This window comes from Schistocerca gregaria, chromosome X (genome assembly GCF_023897955.1).
Source record: "Schistocerca gregaria isolate iqSchGreg1 chromosome X, iqSchGreg1.2, whole genome shotgun sequence".
Taxonomy (NCBI): Eukaryota; Metazoa; Arthropoda; class Insecta; order Orthoptera; family Acrididae; genus Schistocerca; species Schistocerca gregaria.
The window spans coordinates 369,005,135-369,030,234 of NC_064931.1; the positions used below are offsets into that span (position 1 = coordinate 369,005,135).

The 25,100-nt window shown below is 38.5% G+C and overlaps 1 protein-coding gene across 3 annotated transcripts in view; it reads right to left on the reverse strand.

The window, feature by feature from the left end:
- Window positions 1-18,217, reverse strand: part of LOC126298189 (zinc finger FYVE domain-containing protein 26) — a 381,844-nt gene extending 363,627 nt beyond the window's left edge. The window contains exons 1-2 of one of the 3 annotated variants that reach the window (XM_049989496.1): window positions 17,933-18,217; window positions 14,368-14,551 (exon numbers count right to left, since the gene is read on the reverse strand). In XM_049989496.1, coding sequence (XP_049845453.1) covers window positions 14,368-14,551; window positions 17,933-18,081 — 333 coding nt within the window. In that variant the 5' untranslated portion in view covers window positions 18,082-18,217. The remainder of the gene's footprint in view (window positions 1-14,367; window positions 14,552-17,932) is intronic. The other 2 variants (XM_049989498.1, XM_049989497.1) reach the window with 2 other exon arrangements.
- Between the last annotated feature and the right edge of the window lie 6,883 nt (window positions 18,218-25,100).

Below are 25,100 nucleotides of genomic sequence, written 5' to 3' on the forward strand. Positions count from 1 at the left end.
GTGAAACTGAACTGCAGTGTCACATATTCATTCATCCATCCATCCATCAGCTGCCAAAGTATACAATTTTGCTTTACCCATCGATACCCATATGAATATTAACTTGTGACTAATTTGCATAACTGCTTTGTGGTAGCCTTTTTTTTAGTGTATTTAAGAAACATGATATGCATGAGCATCATCACATACAGCTCTGCAATATTACACAAAGTGGTGTGAACATGCTTAGTACCAACATCATTTTTGCCTCTTCCCATTCCATTCCAAAACATTAGCTTCCATAGTATGGGCTCTAGTCCCCATAACTTTATCATTCTGGTACTTAGGTCTTGTGCCTGTAACAGCGAGTAATATATTTTTAAATTCTGCTGTGAAGATCAGTTTGGAAATTTTGAAGTAGCTTTACATGGGATGTGTGAGCCTTTCTTGTCAAGTCCTTCCCAAGAATGTACTGGGTAGCTCTGTACAGTTTTTTTGCCAAGCAAAAAGTCTATTGCAGTCTGTACAGCTCTTCTTTTAAATTATTTAGTTTCTTTAAACATTCTGACTTCTTGACACAGATTCTAGATAGGCAAGTAATACTCCAGAACGGACCATACAAATTTCTATCAGAGAAAATTTAAATTTCTACAGAATGCTTCCAATAAACAGTAGCTGAGCATTTACTTTCCAGCATACAGTTAGTATGGTTGTTTTGTCTTGTGTCACTCTGAACACACACTACAAACTATTGAAATTCTGTCACTGAGATCAATCCTATGAAAACAAATTCAAAGTATATATTCTCTATGTGGAGAGACAAGTAATGTGATATGAAGTGCACAGAAAGGTAAGACCACTAGGCTAGGCCCTACTCCACTGAAGTAATTCAAAAGCTTGCACATAATACAGTTCCCACATTTATGAAATCAGAAAGCGAAGGCCTAGGATACAATAAATACCTGATTATTTGGAAACAGGCACATGCATTTAAATTCAGATAAAGATCCAATTATAAATACATAAGTTTGTAAGTAAGTTACATGTTTCATAGTTTATTTGAAGTTTTTTTTTATCAAAATGATGTGGGATAAGTCAGTTTACAGTATATGTATAGGTTATCAGTTTTGACATTATTTTTAGTGTTAACATTAATTAATGTATAAATTTTCAGTCCTTAACATACAACTCTACTTAAATCTAGCTAGCAGTTTTTAAATAAAAATACATTTATGGAACAGGAGCTGCCGAGAAGTTGCTTTGCTACCTGTGAGGCATTGTATGTATTGTCCACAGGATCAAAATTTTTTGTTGATACATACTGAACTCCTTTCTGAGGCAATGACAGTTGTGATAATGGATAATAAAGGTCATATTTTCTTCTAGTGTTGTGATGGATTATTTATGATAAATTTCATAAGCAAAAATATACACGGTGAAGGTGCGCTTAAAATGCCAAACTATGTGAAGGTGCACTTAAAACGCCAAACTACTTAGAGAGGTACCAATAAAATGATCACAGGTGAACCCCATGTTATTCTTACTGCTGAATTTTGTGCAATCAGTATTTTGCAAGTTATGAATATCCCCAGAAAATAATTCTGTAAGACACTACTGAATGGAAATAAGCAACACACATTAGGAGGTTGATTAATTTGCTTTCAACACTAGCAATTCTATGAAGAACAAAGTAGCTCACCTTAATTGTTTGAACAGCTCAGTAATATGCTTCTTCCAGTTTAAGATTTCATGAATGTTTTTACCAGAGAATTTGGAGCATTCTACTTTGTTTACTGACTGCTGTTCATGTGCTACATTTGTTGTTGTTGTCATTATTTGTTGTACAGAACTGAACATAGTGTGTTTTCCCAACATTATGCAAGAGTCCATTTCCCCAAAAACATTTAATAAGTCTTTGACAACCAATGGAATTTACTATAACACTAGTATTGTAAGCTAAAAGCACCAATGCTATTTGATGAAGTATAAGTGGAAGGTCATTCGCGTGTATAAGGAATAGGAGTGGACTCAAAATTGAACCCTGTGGGGCTCCCCTTGTGGTTTCTTCCCGTCACTAAAATTCTCTCTCGATTCAACAGTTTGGATTATTGAGCAAAATTTTCATACTCTGTTAAGTGTGATTCAAACCAGTTGTGTGTGAAGCCATGAATTCCAGAAAACTTAAGTTTTCATGGAAAGATCAAAGAAACAATTGGTGATATTTTATTATTTAACGCTTGCAGTAACTGGTGAGTGAATGTATAAATAGCACTCTTGGTCAAGCAACCCTTCTGGAATCCAATCTGTGATGTGCAAAATAAATGATTTCTACTTAACTGTGATATTACTTAAATACACTACTTTCTAAAATGTTTTGGAAAGTGACATAGGTAAGGAAATTGGATTATTATTATTAAAGTCTTTCTTATCACCTTTCCAATAAAGAGGTTGAACAATGTCATATTTTAAACTGCCTGAAAAAATTCCCTGTGCCAGTGAATATTACAAATATCACTGAGGACATGATTTATTAAAATAAAAAAAATTCTCCAGAATTCTGTTTTAAATTCTCTCAGCACCATAGGCATTCCTGTTTTTGAGAACTTATGTCTTGTCATTAATTTCAGAGTAGGAGCTGCTTCAACTTTTCTGGAACATCATCCTTATTATAGTCACTTACTAATCTGTTTTTGCTGCTACATTTAGAATGTGATTGTTACAAATAATTGCAACTTGTGAATTATCCTTCACAACATTGTCATTCAGCTTAATTGTGGTAGTATCTTGTGGGCTAACTGGTTGTCCTGTCTGCCATTTCACAATATCTCATGTATTTTCAATCTTACTACTTGCATTATTAATTTCTGTCATGACATGCATATTTCTGGTCATTCTAATGATTTTCTGCAAAGTAATACACTATTTTCGTAGAATGTAAGTAACATCAGAATATGACTTGATCTGGCCTTCATATAAAGTTAAAGTTCTCTTTTCCTGTAACATGATATTTTAATCCATTTAGTTATCCAGAGCTTTCTTTTAAATGGATTTTTCTGGATACCTTTTTAGGAAGGCTACTTTCAAATATCGACACAAATTTACTATGAAACTGAATTTCAAACTAGCATGTCTACCCATACATACCTCACCCATACCCCTCTTTCAATTTATTCTACAACATTGTATCCTGGTGTCATTAATATGTCTTACTGCTTAGTATGAACATGCCTCAGAGCTGTGAGGTGCTATTTTGTTTACTTCTATTAATTGTTCATCATGATTTAATAGTACATTAATGATTTGGTACACATTAACTGTTTGAGTCTGAACACTGTCTACAAAAATGTTATCAGTCAGGGCCTTATATCTTGCTGTGCATGTGTTAGAAAATATAATGAACAAGGGCATGTTATTAAGTAATGCCCCTGAATCTTTCATGTGAAAACTCTCAAGGCTTTTTAAATAAAACAAACTTTACTAACATTCTACATGTTTATTCTTCAAGTCTACACATTTTTTGTCAAGATACTCACTCTGCTGATGAACCCATTTCCCCCAACAAGAGACCAGTTTGTTGATACCATCACTGTAGGATGTTTGACTCTGCTGAAGGAGTCACAACCTCACTTCTGCTTGCACTGCTTCATCACAATCAAAGTGAAGTCCTCGAAGGTGTTCTTTAAGTTTTGGAAACAGATAAAAGTCAGATGGGGCACAGTTGGGACTGTATGGAGTATGATCGATGACAGTAATGGTGTCAGATTGTTGCACATGTTGCAGCACTTGTGTGTGGTCTGGCATTGTCATGCTGGAAGAGAGGGAGCTCCATGTAGGGACAACCTCTTCAAATTTGAAACTCAATTACAGCATGCTGTTTCTCACGCACCAACATAGTTACATTACACAATGCCATGTTACATGCTACAATTTAGAGTCCACTAGTGGCAGGGGGCTGAAAATATGTAGACATAAAAAATAAAGATGTAGAATGTTACTAACTTTTTTTAAAAAAGTTTTTATAGTTTTCATGTGAACAATTCAGAGAGATTACTTTTCCACGTGCCCTCATGCTATAAGATCTAGTTTACACATTGACACTTTATTGTGAAGCTAAGTTTGCACTGCCAGCCATTACACATGCAAGGCACACACTGTGAAAAGTCATTGACTAAATTATTCCATTTTGGCGCATTCCAACTTTGGTGACATGAATCTATCAGTTTTATTAATTTTCTGGTTATGTGCCATTTCAATAATTGCTACATGACATGGGGAACTGGGTAAATGGTTTGATTTGTACAGTTATGCTATGCATAAATACTTGTGGGAGTGCCAGACTTGAGGCAGTTCTTTGTGATATAAACATCAAAGGATTGAAGAGGTCAGAGTTACTGATCAAAATACATTTGATAAGAAATACACACATGAATGAACTACGAAAAATGCAGGCAAGGAAAAAGGTTGACTGGAGAACTGATTACATGTAAAAGCCAAAAATTACATGGTTAACTTTTGGAGATTAATTTCTGAGGAATATTGTGTGCAGAAGGAAAAAGCTGCACAAATAGTGCATACTTAACTGTGTATTTAGTATCACTTTATTCCACAATGTGTCAGAGCTATACATTAAAAAATTATAGTCAATACACTCACAAACTTTGAAATGCTACCGTAGTACAGATTCATCTTTAAGAAAATAATTTGCAACACATTCTGTTCTTAACACAGTCTGTTTGAGACCATTCCTGTTGCCAGATTGAAGCTTTGCATCAATAGGTCCCTGCAGATTTATTCTTTCCTATATTTCTGGTTGGTAATCTCTATTGTTAAGATTTTCCTGATCTATTAATTGTGGCTGTACATAATGCTGATGAGGCCTTTTCCTCTGACAGATATGAATAACAAATGCAGCACTAACTATTTTGTCACCTATCTAGCAGTGTAATTTAGAAACCAGATTCTCCTTGCCTTTTCCATAACACAATTTGCTCTTGACTGTCAAATGCTCTTTCTCTGTAAGTCAGTGGAGCATGCTCTCAGACAAACTTCATCAATTAAGAATCTTAAGTGGCACTGTGTCTTCTGGCAGGTGAAGATGTTTGGACTCCAGAGCAACTTTTGCAATCTACTTGCAAAAAATACCACCACTAGCAGTCCTTCCAGCTTCACCTAAAACAATGTATGTGTGAAACAGTAATTACTGTCCAACACAGCGAAAAGAATAGTAGTAAATGTGCACTTGGAGTTGTGGGATTCTGAAACACTTCTTGTTGGGCATTTTTTCATGTTTTCCTTCAACTGCACAGAACCATGGACATACGTCACATCTCTAAGTTCTTCATTATACTCTTCCATTCCTTTCCAATCTGAAGTATCTGTAATGAAAGGTGGATTACATATCCAAGCACTTTGCTTTATAATAATGGTACTGAACACTCATCATCCATGGTTTAGTTTAATTTGGAGCAATCAAATTTTCTCCCTTTCAGGAGACAAAGAGAACCATACTTCTCAAGAAACAAACTTGAAAAGTATGGAGCATACAGTGTTTTTACCTACATCACACAAAAAAGGATAGCATGGGAAAGCACTGAAGGTGAACACACTCAGTCCGGCAGCAGTTCACAACTTCAATACCTCATAGATCGAATGGTGAGTGAAAGAAAAACATGAATAATGTTCCCTTCATTATTTCAAAAATGTAGTATATGCACTTCCAGCAATATCAAGCTAGTCTAGAGACCGTAACAAAATGCAAGCATCACTTAGAATGTAGCTGACAAAACTTGGGATCTATCCAAAGAGTAAAATGTGGACCTACTAGCAGAAATACAATATTTAATATCTTTGAAGTGGAAAGCTTTCATTTCTGAAAGAGTTCCAGCTGTGAACACTTTCACACCGGAGACACTGTAGATGGGATTCAGTCACAATTATGCTGGCATACTGCAATGTGGACTGTAAGAAGTGTAAGCTTTTCATGTTACATCTGATAACTATTTCTGTTTCTGTATTGTATTAAAGTAAATGAGACTCTCCATGTGCCAAAAAAACATAATGTGATTTGCAGCTTCATTTCTGGCAGTAATGCTTCGCGCATTATAGTATCTCCTTCCTATACTGTATTTTGAATTCTGTTAGTAAGATATATGGATTGTTCTGACATCGTTCTTCGATAGTTGAAATAGTTTCTTGAGTCTTCCACAACAATTTATTTCATCAAGATGCTGACTAATCAAGGTGACATCACTTCATTAGCTAGTCACAAATCCAAACAGGTTTCTTCTTTTTCTTTTGTGCTGAGCTCAAACAGATAAGCATTATCTCCATTCCTACTAATTTAGTCACCAAAACTTTCATTACAAAGACAACAGTGGTGCTATGGCACTCTAAAAATGTCAAAATTGTAGTGTATACTGATTTTCTCGTGTAGACAGGAATTTACAAAACTTTTTTTGCAGTGTTTGCAGTGCTGGTGTTACGAAACTAGTTTCACAAAACAGTGTCTCTGTGTTAACTGTGCTTTCATCACATAGCAATATATTTTTAATTGACATGGAATGAGCAAGTTGCAGTTCAGATTTTGGAAAAGTTGGTCAATAGTGGTTCTTTCGACAAAATGTTGTGGCCTTCTTGTTCTCTCATTTACAGGAGATGGTTCAAGGATACACCAATTATTTGGAAGATTAGCACAGAAGTCACATGGTGAGTCTGTTGTCTTTGGAAACTCCTATGAGAAAGGCAATAAGAAATGCCTGTTCATGTAGATCCAGGATTGGGTCCATATTTTGGAAAATTAATGTGGAATACCTGTTGGAGACCCTACAAAGCAAGAATATTTCTCTAGGGACAACAGCTTAAGCTGATGAGCTAATCTTCTTGGTTGAGGGCAGCAGCTAAACAGAGTTCAGACAAAGAAGTAAATTAGTTTTTGGAAAACTGTCACAGTGATTTGAAAGCCCTAAATGTTCGAGTGCTCAACAAAACTAACATTATTTGTAATTAAAAATGCCTTTTGCCTTTAAATATGTCTGCTTGTGTCTGTATATGTATGGATGGATATGTGTATATGTGTGTGTGTGTGTGTGTGTGTGTGTGTGTGTGTGTGTGTGTGTGTGTGTGTGTGCGCGCGCGAGTATATACCTATCCTTTTTTCCCCCTAAGGTAAGTCTTTCGACTCGCAGGATTGGAATGGCTCCTTACCCTCTCCCTTAAAACCCACATCCTTTCATCTTTCCTTCTCCTTCCCTCTTTCCTGATGAAGCAACTGCTGGTTGGGAAAGCTCGTCATTTTGTGTGTGTGTTTGTGTGTTATTTTATTATGCCTGTCTACAGGCGCTTTCCCGCTTGGTAAGTCTTGGAATCTTTGTTTTTAATATATTTTTGTCATGTGGAAGTTTCTTTCTATTTTAAAATACATTTATAGATTAACACATATGTGAACAAATGAGTGTCTCTAATGTACAGATAAAATGAGGTCTGATAACTTAGGAGAGCCTTTTTTTTTTAAATCTCCGATAGGCTATAAATAAAAGACACGTTCATAGAAAACAATTATTTTATTACCAAATGTTTTGCACACTTATGGTTACTTTTCAACATAATCACCGACAAGATTGAGACATGTACCTGTGGACAAGCTTTGCAATACCCTCTTCAAGAAATGTTGCCGCCAACAATTTCAAAAGAGCACTGACGTTGTTCTGAAGATCTATGTTGGTTTGAAAGTAGTGTCCTCCCAGCCACATCTTCAGTTCAGGACTGGGTGCCAGGTCAGGACTGAACAGTGGATGATCGAAAATGTCCCATTGAAAGTGTTCAAGGAGCTGTTGGGTTGTGCCAGCAGTGTGTGGACGAGTGTTGTCATGGATCAGCACAATTCCTGAGGTCAGCATTCCTCTTTGTTTGTTTTGAATGGCTCTCCGCAAATGTCGTAAAGTTTCACAATAAGCAGCTGCATTGATAGTGGTTCCAGACTGCATTAACTCGACAAGCAACACACCTTTTGGTCCCAAAACATAACCTTTCTGTTTTTGAATGTTTAAATTTTTTTGGGTTGTTTGATGAATTTCAATGCAGTCATTGTTGTGACTTTTGTTTTGTTTCTGGTGTGTCATATTGAATCCAAGTTTCATCCCCAGTAACAATTGATTTCAAAAAGTTCTCTCCTTCATCGTGATAACAGTCAAGGAAATTCAAAGCTGACGCCATTCGGTGACTTTTGTGGGTGTCCATCAACATTTTTGAAACCCAACAACCACAAAGCTTTTTGTAGCCTAAGTATGCACTAACAACAGAGTATACGACAGATCTTGAAACTTCCAGAATTTCCATAGACAAATCAGTTATGCTGAACCTATGATTTTCTCTAACCATTCCATCAACTCATTCAACAAGGTCGGCTGTAACGACATACTTGAATCCTTGGGCCCCTTCATCATGCATGTCATTTTGGCCATCTTTAAACTTTTGGCACCATTTACACACAACACCATCAGTCATGAAGTTATCACCGTACACTTGGCTCATTCTCCAATGAATTTCTGCTGCACTATTCCCGTCTGCTTGCAGAAACTAAATTACAATTTGTAATTCACACTTGGTGGGAGCAACAATGATGGCAGCCATGTTTATGTGGCTGTAGTGCCACACCGTCCGCCCCCGGTAACTGAGTGGTCAGCGTGATGGACTGTCAATCCTAAGGGCCCGGGTTCGATTCCTGGCTGGGTCGGAGATTTTCTCCGCTCTGGGACTGGTTGTTGTGTTGTTCTAATCATCATCATTTCATTCCCATCAACGTGCAAGTCGCTGAAGTGGCGTCAAATCGAAAGACTTGCACCAGGCAAGCTGTCTGCCCGACGGGAGGCCCTCGTCACCTGCCGTTATTATATAGTGCCGCACAGACTGATGCCTTGAGATTGGCAATGGCGAAGTGTGTAGTGCGAGAATTGCAAAGTAGCCTACAGTGCATGTCCACTTTCTGCCACCCACATAGCTTCTATACTGAGCGATCAAAGGTTAAAAAGAGACCCTCGTAATTAAAAAGGAGTTTTCCCCAGTATTGAGCAAGTAAACAAGAGAGCTATGTTGATGTTTAATTTGCTTTGGACAAAACTGTTTTCAATATTTCACTTATTGTAACACAGCTTTACTGTAACAGTTTTCTGTTTCAGTAATATGTTATGACTCATGCATGCGCAGCCAAAGATTTAACCTTATTAAAACTGCCATTGCTGAAATTCAAATAAATATTAGTCTCAGAATTTTTGGGCACTGGGAACCATTTTAAGTGAAGCATTGTAAGTAGAACTGAGACTATATACACCATATGTATTCATCCAGTAACAACCTGGAAGTTATTGGTTAAAAAAGCAGAATTTGATGAAAGTAGACCGATATTTAGTTTATCAACTTTCAGCGAGCAGTAAATTAGGAAAAACAGAAATTATACATAGCATACATGAAGGAAAGTCCATCATACAAGTCAGGGGACTTATTAAATTCATCCCAGTACATGGAAAAAAGCTAAATCAGAATTTTTCAACCAACAAATAGAACGTATATTTCTTACTACCCACAAAAACATTAAATATCAGTGATACAGCCAGAGCTTTTCAAAATCTCTTCACTCCAACAAAAAGAACTTTTCAGGCACTACTGATATAAACACCTGCAAAAACCTGGTGAACTTAAACAGCTGAGTGACACTCTAGACAAATCACCATTCAAATCCTAGTAATCCAGGAAACACGTTCCCAAGATGAAAATTATTTCGACTCCTAAAACTTCAGGATATTTAATGGTAAACCAGCCATAAAAATCAAAGGCAAGTTATCAATACTTAGGACTTCCCCTGCAACAAGGAAAATTATTTTAGATTCAGTTATCAACTTTACATCCCTAAGTGAAAGAATATTAAGTTCTTCCGGTGAAATCAAGCAACAAAACATATGCCTCCATGAATGCTCATGCTCCTAGTAACAGCAATAACAAGACAAGACTCACAGAAAGGAGTAGACTTTCAGAATAAACACTAGAGGAAACTACAAGTGAGAGCCCCAAACACTGTGTCAAAATATTATTAGGTGATTTTATTACATTAGTTAGAATGGAGAAGAAAGACAGGTCAATACTAGGACTACATCCAGTGCATTGGGAGATGAATAAGAACGGAGAATGTCTAACAAGCATCTGTACATCATTTGCGCCTAGTCTCATGTCTACAGAGTTTACACGATTTTTACATAAAAAGAAAACCTTGATGTCATCTAACCCATTATAAGGAGAATTCCAAGTTGATCATGTGGCAGTTTCTACAAAGAATCTGAATGAGATTCAAAATACCTGAGTATGGAATGGAGTTTTTGACTGAGATCACTACTTACCACAAAACAATATTCAGTTCCAACCAAACAGATCCATACCTACTGGCAACTGATTTCCAGGAACTGATATGGACTGCCTGAAGAAAAACTCTGAGGCTTTTGTTTGTGACATAAAAGAACAAGATCCCAAGGAGTGGCCAGACTTCCACAACACATTACAGACATCAGCCTCGAAATTAGGACAGCCACCAGGAAACGTAAACACAGGTGGTGGAACATGACCTTCGATGAAGCCACTGACGAGTGAATAAAACCACAGAAGCACTGGAATAGACATCAACAGAACTTGAAAAATGGGAGCCCTTCCTGAAGATACTAAAATCAACCTCAAAAAACAATTTGCCTGGAAACATATGACTATGATTAAAGAAAATCTGGACCACGTTTCCAGTAAAACAACACATGAAATTTTTAGAAGACATTCTGTGAGAATTTATCTGGGTACAAACTACCAAAATTGTGTTCTGTCAAATTTATGGAAAACTTGAAACAAAAAATAAAGAAAATTGCAATGATACTTTCTGATTACTTTCAAAATTAACAACTGTGAGCCTCCAGTAGAAAGACTGCATTTTGAAAAATCTGCACCAAATCCAGATTCTCATTCCCCAACAAATCAAGAAACAAGAGAGAGAATTCAATACTAAAAAGTAACAAAGTGACAGGAAGGGATGGCATAACTGTAGAAATATTAAAAATAGTAGTAGGATACGACCTAATAAGAAGGATGAAGGCTTTCACAACCAGATGACATAGCTGCTGGTAAACCTTTCGGGATGTGAGGTCATGGTCCAAGAAACTCTTCTGTCCTGCTTCATCCAGGACTGCGCTGGACATCCTCAGAGGCACTCCTCTGCTGAGTCTTGCCACATGACCAATGGGATGTCCAAGAACGACATATATACTGTACGAAAGGGGGACAACGTCACAGTAACACAGGATGAACAGAGAGAATCCTTGTAAAAGATAAAACTTAACTATCGATTGTCGTCTTGTCAAAGATAAAATTGTCTAGCGATTCTGTAGAGGTACTGTCCATATGTTGTTAAGTTTCATTGTCTCCTCTTTCATATTAAAATTATCCTGATGCTTATTAATTTCAATGGCTTCTCTACATAGTCATGGATAATAATTTGCTGTTTCAGAAAACTTCACTTCGTGGTTTCCTGACTGCTACAGCTGATTTTTCTATTTTTTCTAGTTGGCAAAGACTTTTGTGCTGTTTTAGCCATGTATTTACACTCCTCTTGGTAGTTCCAATATAAACTTTACCATACATACACAGAATTTTGTATACACCACATACCAACAGAGGACAACATTTATCCTTCACAGATTGGAGTACTTGACTTACTTTCTTTGTTAGTCTAAAGACCAGTCTGATCTCATGTTACTGTGAAATCTTACATATCTGATCCATGACTTTTTTAATAAAAGGGAGAGAAACTGTATTTTTCCATTGTTGTGGTTTATCCCTGTCCTTCAGTCTTCTGTTCCTTGATCGCAAAATTCTCTTTCCCTCTTTCCCTGAGTAAACATTATTTTCGAGGGCCTGCTTCAGATGTTTTATTTTAGCGTCCAGGTGTCCCAATCTGCATATCCATTTGGCTCTATGAACAAGACTTTTAATGACACCTCTCTTTTGCTGTGGATGATGATTGGAGTTTTTATTCAAATATCTGTTGGTATGTGTTAATTTCCGAAAAACTTTATGTTCCAAACTTCCATTGAACCGCCTCACAACTAAAACATCCAAGAAAGATATTCTATCATTTTCCATTTCCACAGTGAACTGGATTTCTGGATTAATTTTATTTAAATGATCAAAGAATTCATCCAAAGCCTTTCTGCCATGGGACCAAACCACAAATGTGTCATCTACAAACCGACACCTGGGAGATGGCTTCTTATTTGCTTTGTCCAGAGCCAACTGTTCAAATTTCTCCTATATAAATTAGTGATTGCAGGACCTAATGGGTTACCCATTGCTACGCCGTTAAGTTGCTCATAAAATTCATCGTCTCATTGGAACTGTCTCGGAGTAAGGCAACGTCTAAAAAGAGCAGTCAAATCTCCTGGAAAAATATCCATTATGAAAATCAGGATTTTGTTAGCTGGAATCATAATGAATAAGGACACTATGTCAAAGGGTCTTGGATGTCCAACTGGCCAGTTGGCAAGACTTAGCAGAGGAGTGCCTCTGAGGATGTCCAGCGCAGTCCTGGACAAAACATCATGAGCAGAAGAGTTTCCTGGACCATGACCTTACATCCTGAAAGGTTTACCTGCAGTTAATATAAAAGATTCATGAACTTTTAGCAGAAATGTTGGAAACTGAAATGATTCCAAAGGACTGGACGAAAGCTATAACACATCAGTTGCATAAAAAAAGGAGACAAATTGCAGAGGCCTCTGTCTTCTGCCAATTATATACAAGGTCCTATCTAAAGGTCTCTTAAACATATGTGAATAGCAAACAGATCATTTGATTTGTGAATATCAAGCAGGCTTTAGGAAAGGCAGATCATGTGCTGAGTAGAGTATGTTTTTGAAGACAATATTTAGAATATGTCAATGTACCAACAAATATGTCACCTTTATGTATTTCAAGAAAGTGTAAAGATCTTTTGACAGGCAAACTATTTTGGATACTTTAGAAGAGTTCAGGGTAGACACAGAGACACAAGAACTAAAATGCTAGACACTCACAGACACAACATCTCAAGTGAAGTTTCTGGGTGAAATGTCTGATTCTTTGAAATGTATACAGGAGTTTCACAAGGAGATGGCATCTCATCTGAGGACAGAGAATCAAAGTGAAGTGCCTAACTTTTGCTGATGATCTAGCTATCTTCCCTAAGAATAGTGAAGAAACCAAGTAGGCCACAGAGAAATTACATCTACACCTACATCCATACTCCGCAAGCCACCTTATGGTGTGTGGCGGAGGGTACCCTGAGTACCTCTATCGGTTCTCCCTTCTATTCCAGTCTTGTATTGTTTGTGGAAAGAAGGACTGTCGGTATGCTTCTGTGTGGGCTCCAATCTTTCTGATTTTATCGTCATGGTCTCTTCGCGCTACATGAGGTAGCATCAAGGGCAGGCCCTCAGATACTGTATGAGAAGATCCATTTGTTGAAAAATTTGCATAAAAGTATCAGAAGAGTCCCACTACAAAAAAAACATGGGACGATTTCACATGATTCTTCTTTTAAATATAATTCCAGAAAGTAAACAAAATAACATGGAAACACTAAAACAAACAAGTGATATCCTGTAAAGTGAAACTTCAGCACTACAAGACAGCTATCCTGTCTGAAACACTAATCACCACATAAACTACAACTCCAGGAGGCCATTCAAAAATTGATGCAATAGCAAAAGAAGAGCAAACAATTCTAAGACAAATTTATGGAACTGTTAATGTAAAGGGCATATGGATCAAAAGAAAAACTACAGACCTATAAACATCACTAGACAAGTTCACTGGTAAAATACACAGAAGATGCTTGAAGTTCCATGGTCACATCTTCAGAATAAGGAGGGAAGGTGTAAAAGTATGTGAGGGGAGAAAGAAAGTTGGAGAGGTGGTGGTGCGAGGGGAAGGCATGTGGGAGGGTGGTTGAGTGAGGTAGCAGTGGGCTGGAGGTCAGGATTCCATCTTCAGGTACAAGTGACAGCCAAACCGCAGAACTGCTGTGTTGTCTTTATTGGTGGTAGAAATGAAAGAGGAAATGAAATTGAGCCTTTAAGTTTCCTTTTTCTGTCACTTCTTGTAAATTCAGTCAGATCAATTTGCAACAGCACACATAATTTAATTCAATGGGCAGCTTCAGATTGTTTGTGACAAACTGAAATGCATGATAGTCTACTAAGGCAGATGACTGGAAATAAGTTTCAAATGCTGTGTTGATCGATTGCTGACAAAGTAAAAGCTTCAAATTTAAAAGTCTACATTACACACAATCTTAACATCAGAAAAGCATCAAATGGACTGAAGTACCTTCAGAATGATTGGTGGTGGCGATAAAATGTTCAGAATGTAATGGAATTCAGTTTCTTTCCTGAGGCTGCGCACATCAGTGACTGCAGTCGTCATTTCTCTGCAGGCTCCAGTTTCATTACTGATAAGCCAAGTTGAAACCCATGATTGATGCCAAGGCGTCATCACTACAGGTGATGCAAAGCTGCAATGTCAGAATTTTAATTTTACATTAATAATATGAGTTAAAAGTTTGTTATAAAAGTCAATACTCAAATGTACCAAATGCAGAAACATGGTTAATGTGTTATTCTTGGTAGAATTTACAGGCCTGAAATACTCCTGAAACAACATAAATTGGAAAACACACACACACAGTTTCTCTCTCTCTTTCCAATGCTGCTCCAGTATTAACAGGTGTCAGGTCCTCAACATGAATATACCATTAATGATTCTGAAAAAGATGAATGGATTCTCACATTTCTTTTCTATTACTATAGAACAGATGAGAGAAATAAAGGAGGCAGATGACTGAAACAAAATTCAGTAGCCGCAAAAGTACATCAACATTGTCATGCTGGGTGGTGGAGTGGTAACAAAAGTCATAAGACTAGTTGCTGAGAAAGAGGAACTACCACTGCAGCAGGTGGGCAGCCCCATCCAGTGGCTTGGAACAAGGGCCAAATAAGGGAATCAATGGTTTGTGGTTAGTTACGAGGAGGAACCTCATCCCATACAGTAAGATGCGGAATTTTTTGACCCTGAAAATAATAGCTAGCACCTCCTTTTGTCCCTGTGAGTAGTCCCACTGTGCAGCGGAATATATCTTTGAAGTGTAATTAAAGGGTTGTTTGAAGACATCTCAGTTCTGGCACAACAGGAAGGCAGCAGTGCCATAAAAGGATGTGTCACAGACCAGGGTGTAAAAGCCTGGTGTGAAAGAAGCAAGACAGGGAGCAGATCACAAATTCTGCTAGAGGGGCTGAAAAGCCTGTCAGCAGTCCACACACCAAACAAACTTAACACCCTGCTGGTGATGCCAGTTAAGAGACTGGCAGACAGGTGCAGGCTGGGAAATGAACTGAGCATAATATGAAATCTTACCCAGAAAAGACTGGTGTACCTATAGGTTCTTGGGCACTGGTAAACTGACAATGGTCTTCATGCAGTCACCCATGGGGACGCGACCATCTTTACTAAGCACATGACCCAAAAAATGTTCCTTTGGGGAGAAAAAACAACACTTTACCAACTTGCAATGAAGACTATTCTTCAGTGGGCATTGGGAAACCAACTGAAGGTTCTGTCAGTGCTCCCCCAAAGCACTGCCTGTGACCAAAATGTCATCAAGGTAACTGATGCAACAGGAAATGTCCTAAATTAACTGTTCCAAATATCACTGACAAATTTCCAGCCCAGACAATATTCCAAGAGGTAAGCGATTAACTGGTAAACCCCAAAAGGGCTGCTGAGGGCCGGGAAAGTCCTAGAACCTGCACCCAACGGTAACTGCTGGTAAACATTGTGCAAGTCAATGTGAGAAAAGTACTGGGGCCCCAGACAACTTTGTCATCAATGCCGCCTACCACACAGTGAGATACAAATATGCGACACATTGCTCGTCAACTGTCTGTCTAAAACTGCCCCGAAGGTGCAAAGTTCCATCGGGCTTCTGAACTATCACAAAAGGTGTGTCGCACTGAACTGATGAAATAGGAGAAATGACAAGCTGATGCTGCCAATGTTGCAACACAGCCTTTATCTTTCTGCACATGGTGGAGGGAAAAGGGCTGGGGCAACAAAGTTTCGGGACTGCTGACGACTTAAGAGATAAATGTGCCTCAAAATTTTCTGCCCATCCCTAGGTATTCTCAAGAGCGGGCTACAGGACAGCAGTTAGGTGTCTATACTATGAAAAGAAAAGCATTGAGACACTAAATGTACTTTGTCGACAACCTGAAAACCGAGTACAGAAAACACATCGAGCCCAAATATATTTTGCATCAATGGTGAAATGATCACCAACAAAGTAAGTTGCTATTCCACATTCTTGTATGTGTGGAGACGCAGAATTGCCCTCACAAGGGTATGTGCTGTTACCTATAACACACAACCTGATGGAATGGCCGTTGCAACACCTGGCACCCCAAAATTCTCTCACATCTGCAAATTACGGAGGCTGACTGATGGTTGTTGAGCTACTGCTATACTTTTCAATATACATACAACCAAAACTGGGGCACTATGGATAAAAAGGTCATTATTTTACAGATTTATGTTGGGAAAATGTATCATGAGTTACTTACATAAGAGACAAAAAATGTATATAAAAAGAAGCATCAATTGCACTGAAGTACCTTCAAAATAAACGGTCGCAATAAAATATTCAGAATGTGATAAGTATCATGGCTGATTGTAATGCATTCCTCACAACTTGCAAAAATGCATCTCATCACAAGAGATCATTGTCATAATATATTGGCCAGAATTAGTACACACTTCTTAATTGCTTCTAAGAACACAAAAGTTAAAAGGTAGAGGGAAATAAGGGTAGTCTGCAAGGAATAATTTACAATGTTCAAGCAACTGAAGCCTCACACTTCCATAATCATTTTTGTAAGTACGATAAAGTGAATTTTTGAAATACTGCAGTGTGTTGGCTCATAACGATGAAGGTGTTGCTATGCACAAGAAGAGAATTGATAAGCCACAATATACTGAACAGTGTAAATGTATAGATTTGTCAGACAGGATAGAAAATGACTTTGGAATTACTGCATAAAAATGAAGAGCCAAGAATTTTCTCGTGTACAGAGATTTTGAAGAGGCAACATTTCAATAATTTTGGGGGAAAAAACCTGACAAAACTGTTTACTGAAGTTTGAAACCAAGACATAATATGTGGAGAATACAACATAGACACAGGTAAAGAATCCAAATTGAAACACAAATTAAAAGAAACATTACTAAAATTTACTATGCAGATGATAATAAATGTTGAGGGAGTAGGTATCGTCTGCAGGGGATCAGCAACTGCTAGAATTAAAATTGAATAGCAGCCACAGGTCTCATATAACTTTTTTTAATTGACATGTTTCATGTCAAGGTATGGAATCACTGTTTGAGAAAACTCTATCAATAGCAATCAACACAGGCTGTTAGGACCAGCCTGAATAAACAGACAGACATATGCTGAATAAATTTTCATAACGTAAAAATATTGAAATTTCCAACCATGTACAAATACACAACAACAATTTCATTAATCGGTGGCAATGCATGTATTTACTGAATTAGCTGAATGCACTCTATACGTTTTCTGTTGGTCTGTTCTGTAGTAAAATGAGTTAAGAGTACATAAAAAAAACTTTGAGACCTAAATATAAACTGGCAGAAAATTGTAAGCAATATTACTACCAAATCTGATAATTTGACGTTTTATATCGTAAAACGTAGGCCAAACCGTTTGGATTATGCTGACTTCTCCTATATCACAAGTAGCACTGCACAGAATGCAATAAAATGTTAATACATAATTATCAATCAGTGTAGTTATTTTAGTAAAATAACGACAGTAAAATAATACCAGTTGCTTTCTGGATCCACTGCAACATTCCAATGGTAAGAACGACTTTGAGACTTTGCGTCTTGAGAGCTGTCATTTTCGATGAAGTACTTGTACAGTCCCTCTGCAACGTTCCACAGTCCCAAACGCAAATAATGAATCTGATCCATTGCACTCAATTCAAGTTATCTGTGTTTTATACATATGTTAATTTCTGGGAAAGAAACTGAAAAAATAAACATATCACTCAACACGCATGGAAATGTTTACATTACAATGAATCAGCTGACGCCAAAGATGAAAAACGAAGATGCAACAAAGATCCCAAATCTTGTAAACATCGAGTGACGCCACCTGGATCTGGTTGTTTCAATACACTTCTTCGGTGATGCCACTCGGAGTAACTGCCGAGTGGCGTCACATTACTTGCAAGTGGAAACCCGCCTTCATTCTCAATCACATAAGCAGCAATGAAGCCATGAAGCGCTAAATTTACCTCATAAATTTATTAAATATTTCTAACTACATCACGATTCTGTACGAAAAAATTGGAACTATCTCCGAAAATTGACACAGGTGACCACGAAATACATATTTCTAAACTTGAAATACTGAGGATGAAAGGTATTTTGAACAGTTTACGTCTCATCTATATTTCGTCGTAAATTAGACTCTAATATAAACAAACGCACAAACAGCGAGTGATGCCCGATTGGAATGTTTATGGAATGGGCACTTAAATGTGCAGATCAGAATTTTCGTAGCCAACATACACTGCCTCCAAGTCAAGTGACTATGTTTCGTCGTAAGTTTTGTCAGTAAGTTCCCTGCAGTTTTTAAATGTATTACATCGCTAGTACAGGCAGTTCCCGTTCAATAACACCATAAATTTTATACAAGCCATGTATGGACATGTTAACAACTTGCATTCTGCAATGATGTTAACTCAAAGCTTTGTAGAGAGAATGCAAAGCATTTCACTTGTTGCAGCAGGTGTCATCAGCTCAGCTTTCACTATTTTTTAAAAAAGAAACAGAAAGGGACAGCGACCTGTAGTGTATTTAGTGCACTTTTTTGTTTTGCTTGTGACAAAATGAAAGTATACTGAAAAACTTCGAATTTGGAGCTGTAACACGCACCTGATTAATAATTTATCACACTTTGAAATGCTTACGGAGAAGAAAGTCTCCCCTTTTTACTTTCTCGTACAATTTTTTGAATCCTCATTCCTCCTTAGGAAAAAGAATATTAATCACAGATATTTCTTCAGCATGTCATTGGAATTTAATGAAAACAGTGATTTTAAAATTAGCAGTAAGCTTTGGAAAAGTGAATAACTGGGAGGAAATGACTCAGATTGGTGTGTATAAATCTTATCTGGGAACAGTACTTGAAAACTGTGTACATTCAACAGACTGATAGGCAGCACAACCCCACACTACTGACTCTAGCCCCTTTTCTCATAAATTTATGGCCACACAGTTATATAAATTGGCCCTATCGCAGTAACTCTTTCTTACACAGCGTTTAAATATTTTTTCGACAAATAAAGCATTTCTTATTAGTATAATAACCATACTTATATTTGTGTTATACTTACCTATGAAAAGTCTATTTCCCTCCTTTGACCTATTTCAACTTGCATCAAGAGTAGCAACAATTATTCACTGTTGCTTCTAATAATAAATAACCATGTAAAAACATAGTAAATATGTTTCAGCCTGAGTGCAAAATATAAAAGGGAACAAAAGTATTATGCCGGCCAGTGTCGCTGTGCGGTTTGGAACCGCATGACCGCTACAGTCGCAGGTTCGAATCCTGCTTCGGGCATGGATGTGTGTGATGTCCTTAGGTTAGTTAGGTTCAAGTAGTTCTAAGTTCTGGGGGACTGATGACCTCAGAAATTAAGTCCCATAGTGCTCAGAGCCATTTGAACCAAAAGTATTATACAAAAGTATGTAGTAATCCGAGTTTGATGTTGGCAGCTGCAATACAGGTACATAGTACAATTAACTTACTAATGTACGCACCTGGTAGCTTAGTGGTCAGCGCGACAGACTGTCAATCCTAGGGGCCAGGTTCGATTCCCGGCTGAGTGGGAGATTTTCTCAGGGACTGGGTGTTGTGTTGTCCTAACCATCATCATTTCATCCCCATCGACACGCAAGTCGCAGAAGTGGCGTCAAATCGAAAGACTTGCACCCAGGCGAACGGTGTACCCACTGGGAGGCCCTTGTCACACAAAAAGAACTTACTAACTACAGTACCTGGGGAAAATAGTTTGAAACTGTGTCTTTACCGATCATCTAGGTCTCAGATAAATATGCCCTGGTTGGAAAAAATCGCAATATCAAAAAAATAATTAATGTGCAATAATGACATTTCTGGAAGAATTTTATCTAAGTAATACACTTACGTTGTTAACAGTGCAAGATCGCAGATTAATGTAAACGCAAGATAAGCCACTGCAAATGTGTAATGTTGGTACATTAATAACCAGTGTAACAATGAATTCAAGCAAGGAGACGTGCATGTATTGTGTTGTACAGGTGCCAGATGTCAACTTGTGGGATGGAGTCCCATGCCTGAGGCATTTCGTCTGTCAATACAGGGATTGTTAATTCTGTTTGTGGATGACGCTGGAGTTGCCAGGCAACATTCAACACTCTGTACAGTATGTTCTGTTACAACAGCAGTATACGAGCGAGCTATCCTGTTGGAAACCACCCACTGTTCATGAATCGCAGCACAACACATCGAATCACGAGACTGAAATATGGATCTACAGTCATGTTGTGTGGGATAACCATGAGAGTGCTCCTGCTGTGATATGAAATCACACCTCTGACCGTTACTCCAGGTATAGGCCAAGTGTGCCTAGTGAGCTGGCAGACTGGTTGCAGACCCTCAGCTGGAGTCCTTCTAACCAATATATCTCTCGAACTGAGGCAGAACCAGCTTTCATCATAAAACACAAGAGACCTCCATTCTCTCCTCCAATGAGCTCTCGCTTGACACCATTGAAACTGTAAATGGCGGTTGTTTGGGGTCAGAGGAATGCACACTGCAGGGCATCTTCCTTGAAATAACCAATCTGTAGCAGTTCCTTGCGTCACTGTGGTGCCAACAGCTGCTAAAATTACTGTTGTAAAAGTAATTTGATGTGCCAGAGCCGTACACCAAACATGATGGTATTCCCTCTCGGTAGTGCCACGTTGCGATCGAGAGCCTGGTCTTCTTGCGATCGTACATTCTTGTAACCACCGCTGCCAGCAATCAAGTATAGTGGTCACATTTCTGTCAAGCCTTTCTACAATATTGCAGAAAGTACCTCCAGCTTCTTCTAGCCTTATTACACAACCTCATTCAAACTCAATGAGGTGTCGGGAATGATATCTTTGTCACCTTGAAGGGATTCTTGACTAACATCAACTCACCACATTATATCTAATGCTCACGACGATTACATATTGTGTTTAAAGCAAACCTGATTTGAATCCTTATAGTGGCGCTACTAGCGCCATACGCCACTACTATGTGACTGGTGTGAAATTTGCATACACATCATCCTTCAGATGTGGATATCTACCAACTTTAATTTATGCTGCAAAACTCCATCCTGGTGTTGCTGTTTTTATCCCCCATCAGTGTATGTTGTTTTAGAATTGAAATTCATTCTAATGAAGATTTTTAGAGAATTCGCTTATGTGATACTGGTTTGAGATGTAAATACACTGCTGGAAAAAGAAAATCAGTGCACCTGGAAAGACAATGTCTATTTTGATCTGATGATGGTAGATACCACTTGGGGTATAGTAGATGCACTGATAATGGTAGCAACGTCATCTGCCATCAGATAACGTGTTGGCATAGCTACAAGAGTGCCATCTGTGTCTACCCTTTGATAGGGAATGCTCATAGCTAATAGGCTCAATGTGGTGCAAACATTTGAGGCAACAGGCAACCATACCACATAGGCACACTCATGCTTCCTAACCAATTGAGCAAATTTAAAAAGCATCAAATTGTGGCCCTCTGAGTGGTGGGATGGTCATTTCAGAAAATTGCCACACAAGTTGGGCATGCTGTGTCAGTTGTGCAAGGATGCTGGTATCAGTGGTGATGTGAACATTCTTACCCAAAGACGAGGTACTGGACATCACACAGCACAGACACCTGCCTATCATATTGTAAGGGCAACAGTGTCAGATTGTAATTCTACCACAGCAGAGATAAGAGGGCTTGTGGGCCCAGAGAAGTCTACACAAACTGTTGTGAACCGGTTATTAGCAGTGGGACTATGAGCACGCATACCTCTAGCTCATCTTCCATTCACACCACAGCATCAACATGCATGGCTCGACTGGTACCAGCAGAGAGTCACTTGGAGGATGGAACAGTGTGCTGTGGTCTCCAGTGATGAAAGCAGGTTCTGCCTGCATGCAAGTGATGGTCGTTTGTGCGTATGACAGAAACCTGATGTGTACCGCCTCGTGAAGTGCATTTGTGCAAGACACACTGATCCTACTAAAGGCCTTACGCTTTGGGGTGCGACAAGTTACAACTCTTGTTCATCTTTGCTGCTCCTCTCCAGGAGCACTAACCACAAACAACGACTCAGTATGTGCAGAAGCTGATGTGTTGCTCGAACAGGATAATGCTCAGCCACACACTGCCCATGAAACTCAGCGTGCTCTGAAGATGTGCAACAACCTCTCTGACCAGCACAATCTCCATCCTTTTCTCAAATTAAGTATGTGTGGGATATGATGGGACAAGAAGTGACTAGTGCGGCCCATCAACCAGCAACTCTTACAGACCTACGTGAACAGGTCGAGCAGGTGTGGTATAATGTATCCCAGGACAGTAGTTACCATCTGTATGATAGACTGGATGCCAGAGTCAGTGCCAGCATTGCCACCCATGGAAGCTACACTACATACTAAGATGAGTGTAGCAGCGTGGGTCGATACCTGGTGCCTCAGAATTGCTTATGCTGTTGATCTGTAAAGGCGCTCTCTCATTTACTCCACATGGACTGTTTTAACAATGAATATTGAGTGAATCTGAAACCTCTAAAAGCGTGTACTGTTGTTTTTCTGGCAGTGTAATAATATACTGACAGACATCTTACAAGAGCATTTTGTGCTTTGAGCAGCATCTATGATTTGAGGTTAGTAGGGACAGCAGACACTGAAAGTTTGTGGTTTTTATCTTATTTGAATGTCTGAAACTAATATTTATCAGTTCAACATCAATCACATATTGACAGGCACTCAGAATTTGAACCAAAAGAAAGTTCGATTTTGTCTCCTCTATTATCTGACATACATAAATCTGATATACACAGACGGTCCTCTACTTGCAGTTTCAGATAATGTAAGTTTTGTAGATATAAAAATAAGTTTCTCCAACAATGAAATGGAATTAACAGAAGCTTTTAAGTTTTTGGGCCTACAGATAGCTCATAACCTCAACTGAAAAACTCACTGCCTAGAATTAACGAAGCATCTTATTTAACTGCCTTTGCAATGTGTAAAATAACTGCAATAGGTGACTTAGAAAAGAAAAATAACCTTTTTTATTCGGCATATTTCCATTCTCTAATGAGTTATGGAATAATTTTCTGGGGAACCTGAGGTTACAGGGATGACAGATGTGTGTTACAAGAATTGTCTCATGAACATCCTGTAGATACCTCTTCAAAACGTTGCTATTTTGGCAACTATTTCACAACATATAAATTTATTAATGTCCTTTACCATTACCAATATTCCCTCACTTCACAAAAAATTCTGGAAAGCATTAATTTAATCCTAGGATCAATAGCAACATCTACAAAGACTATGTAGTGACCGCACGTATAGATCTGTGAGACAAAGACAAGGTAAGTTAACCTATGTGTTTGATCTTTTGTTTCTCTCTCTTTGTCTACTGTTTTTGTGTACCTTACCTGTGTAGTCTGTTCATTGTAAAAAAAAGTATGTATATTAGAAAGATAAGCATCTGTTTTCTGGATAGTTGTACTCATGCTCCTAGCTACTATAACAATCTACAGTGGTGACCCCACAAACAATGAACACCATCTGAACTGCTACAGTGGATAAACTCAACTCTGATTCCACTGTCAAGCAAGAAGATCCACTGCAGTCTGCTACGACTACACATCCAGATGCCATTTCTTTTCTTCCACTGATGTCTGAGAATTTACCTGCAACACCACAAGGTAGGAAGCTCAGCCACGTACAGTTGCTGTCATTCTGTATGATGGGGCCAGATTTGTACTTTAAGAAAGTCGAGAGTGCTTTTGAGCAACATGGCGTCCGTGAATCTACAGAACATATTCGTTGTGTTGTGGTCTACCTCAACAAAACACAGATAGTGCAGACAGAGGCCATGTTTCACACTCAATGTTATTTCGAATCAAAAACTTATCTAATCATACATTTTACTCTCATGCTGGAGCTATGACTTCAGAAACTGATCTGTGACAAGAAATTTGAATACAAATCGCCGAAATAGCTTTAACTAGAACTCGAGACACTAATGGAAAGTGATTTGTTATCAAAAAATTCCTTGCGTTTGCTGTGGCTAAAGCGCATTCTGCCTAATATTAGGACAGTTTTTAGCGAGCCACACGGACTTACAGCTAAACGTTTTGACTGATAAGGTGGAAACCATTGCCATTAGCTTACAGTATAATGCTTGCAGCATGGTAGAACGTGGCGATAAGGTGATTGGCCCAAGATCAAGAATGCATGGGATGGCAACACACAGTGGCCCTCACCTGTGCCCTTCCTCCAGCACGCAAGAGGCAAATCCGATTAGCTGGCACCCCGTGTGCAGGCACTACACGCCACAATATCTGCTTTACAAGGCAAGTTCTGAACATTTTGCAAACAGACCATCATCTTCCACTGAACAAGAAGGCTTGAAGAGACTCCCCCGGATGCACTATGTGAGAAGATATCCACAGGATTTCCCTCGCATATGTGCTCTGACAGCACAACGGAGAAGACATTCATGAACATACCAGCTGTTACATCACTGGGTAAGGTACCAAATAGACCTGTTTCTGCTACTGCAGCAGAAGCAACAGTCACTTCATCAAACAGGCTTCCTTAACAAATCTCATTATGCTAATGTTCTGCAGACAGCAAAGAAAACTGACATGGGGAATAGGCCTCAT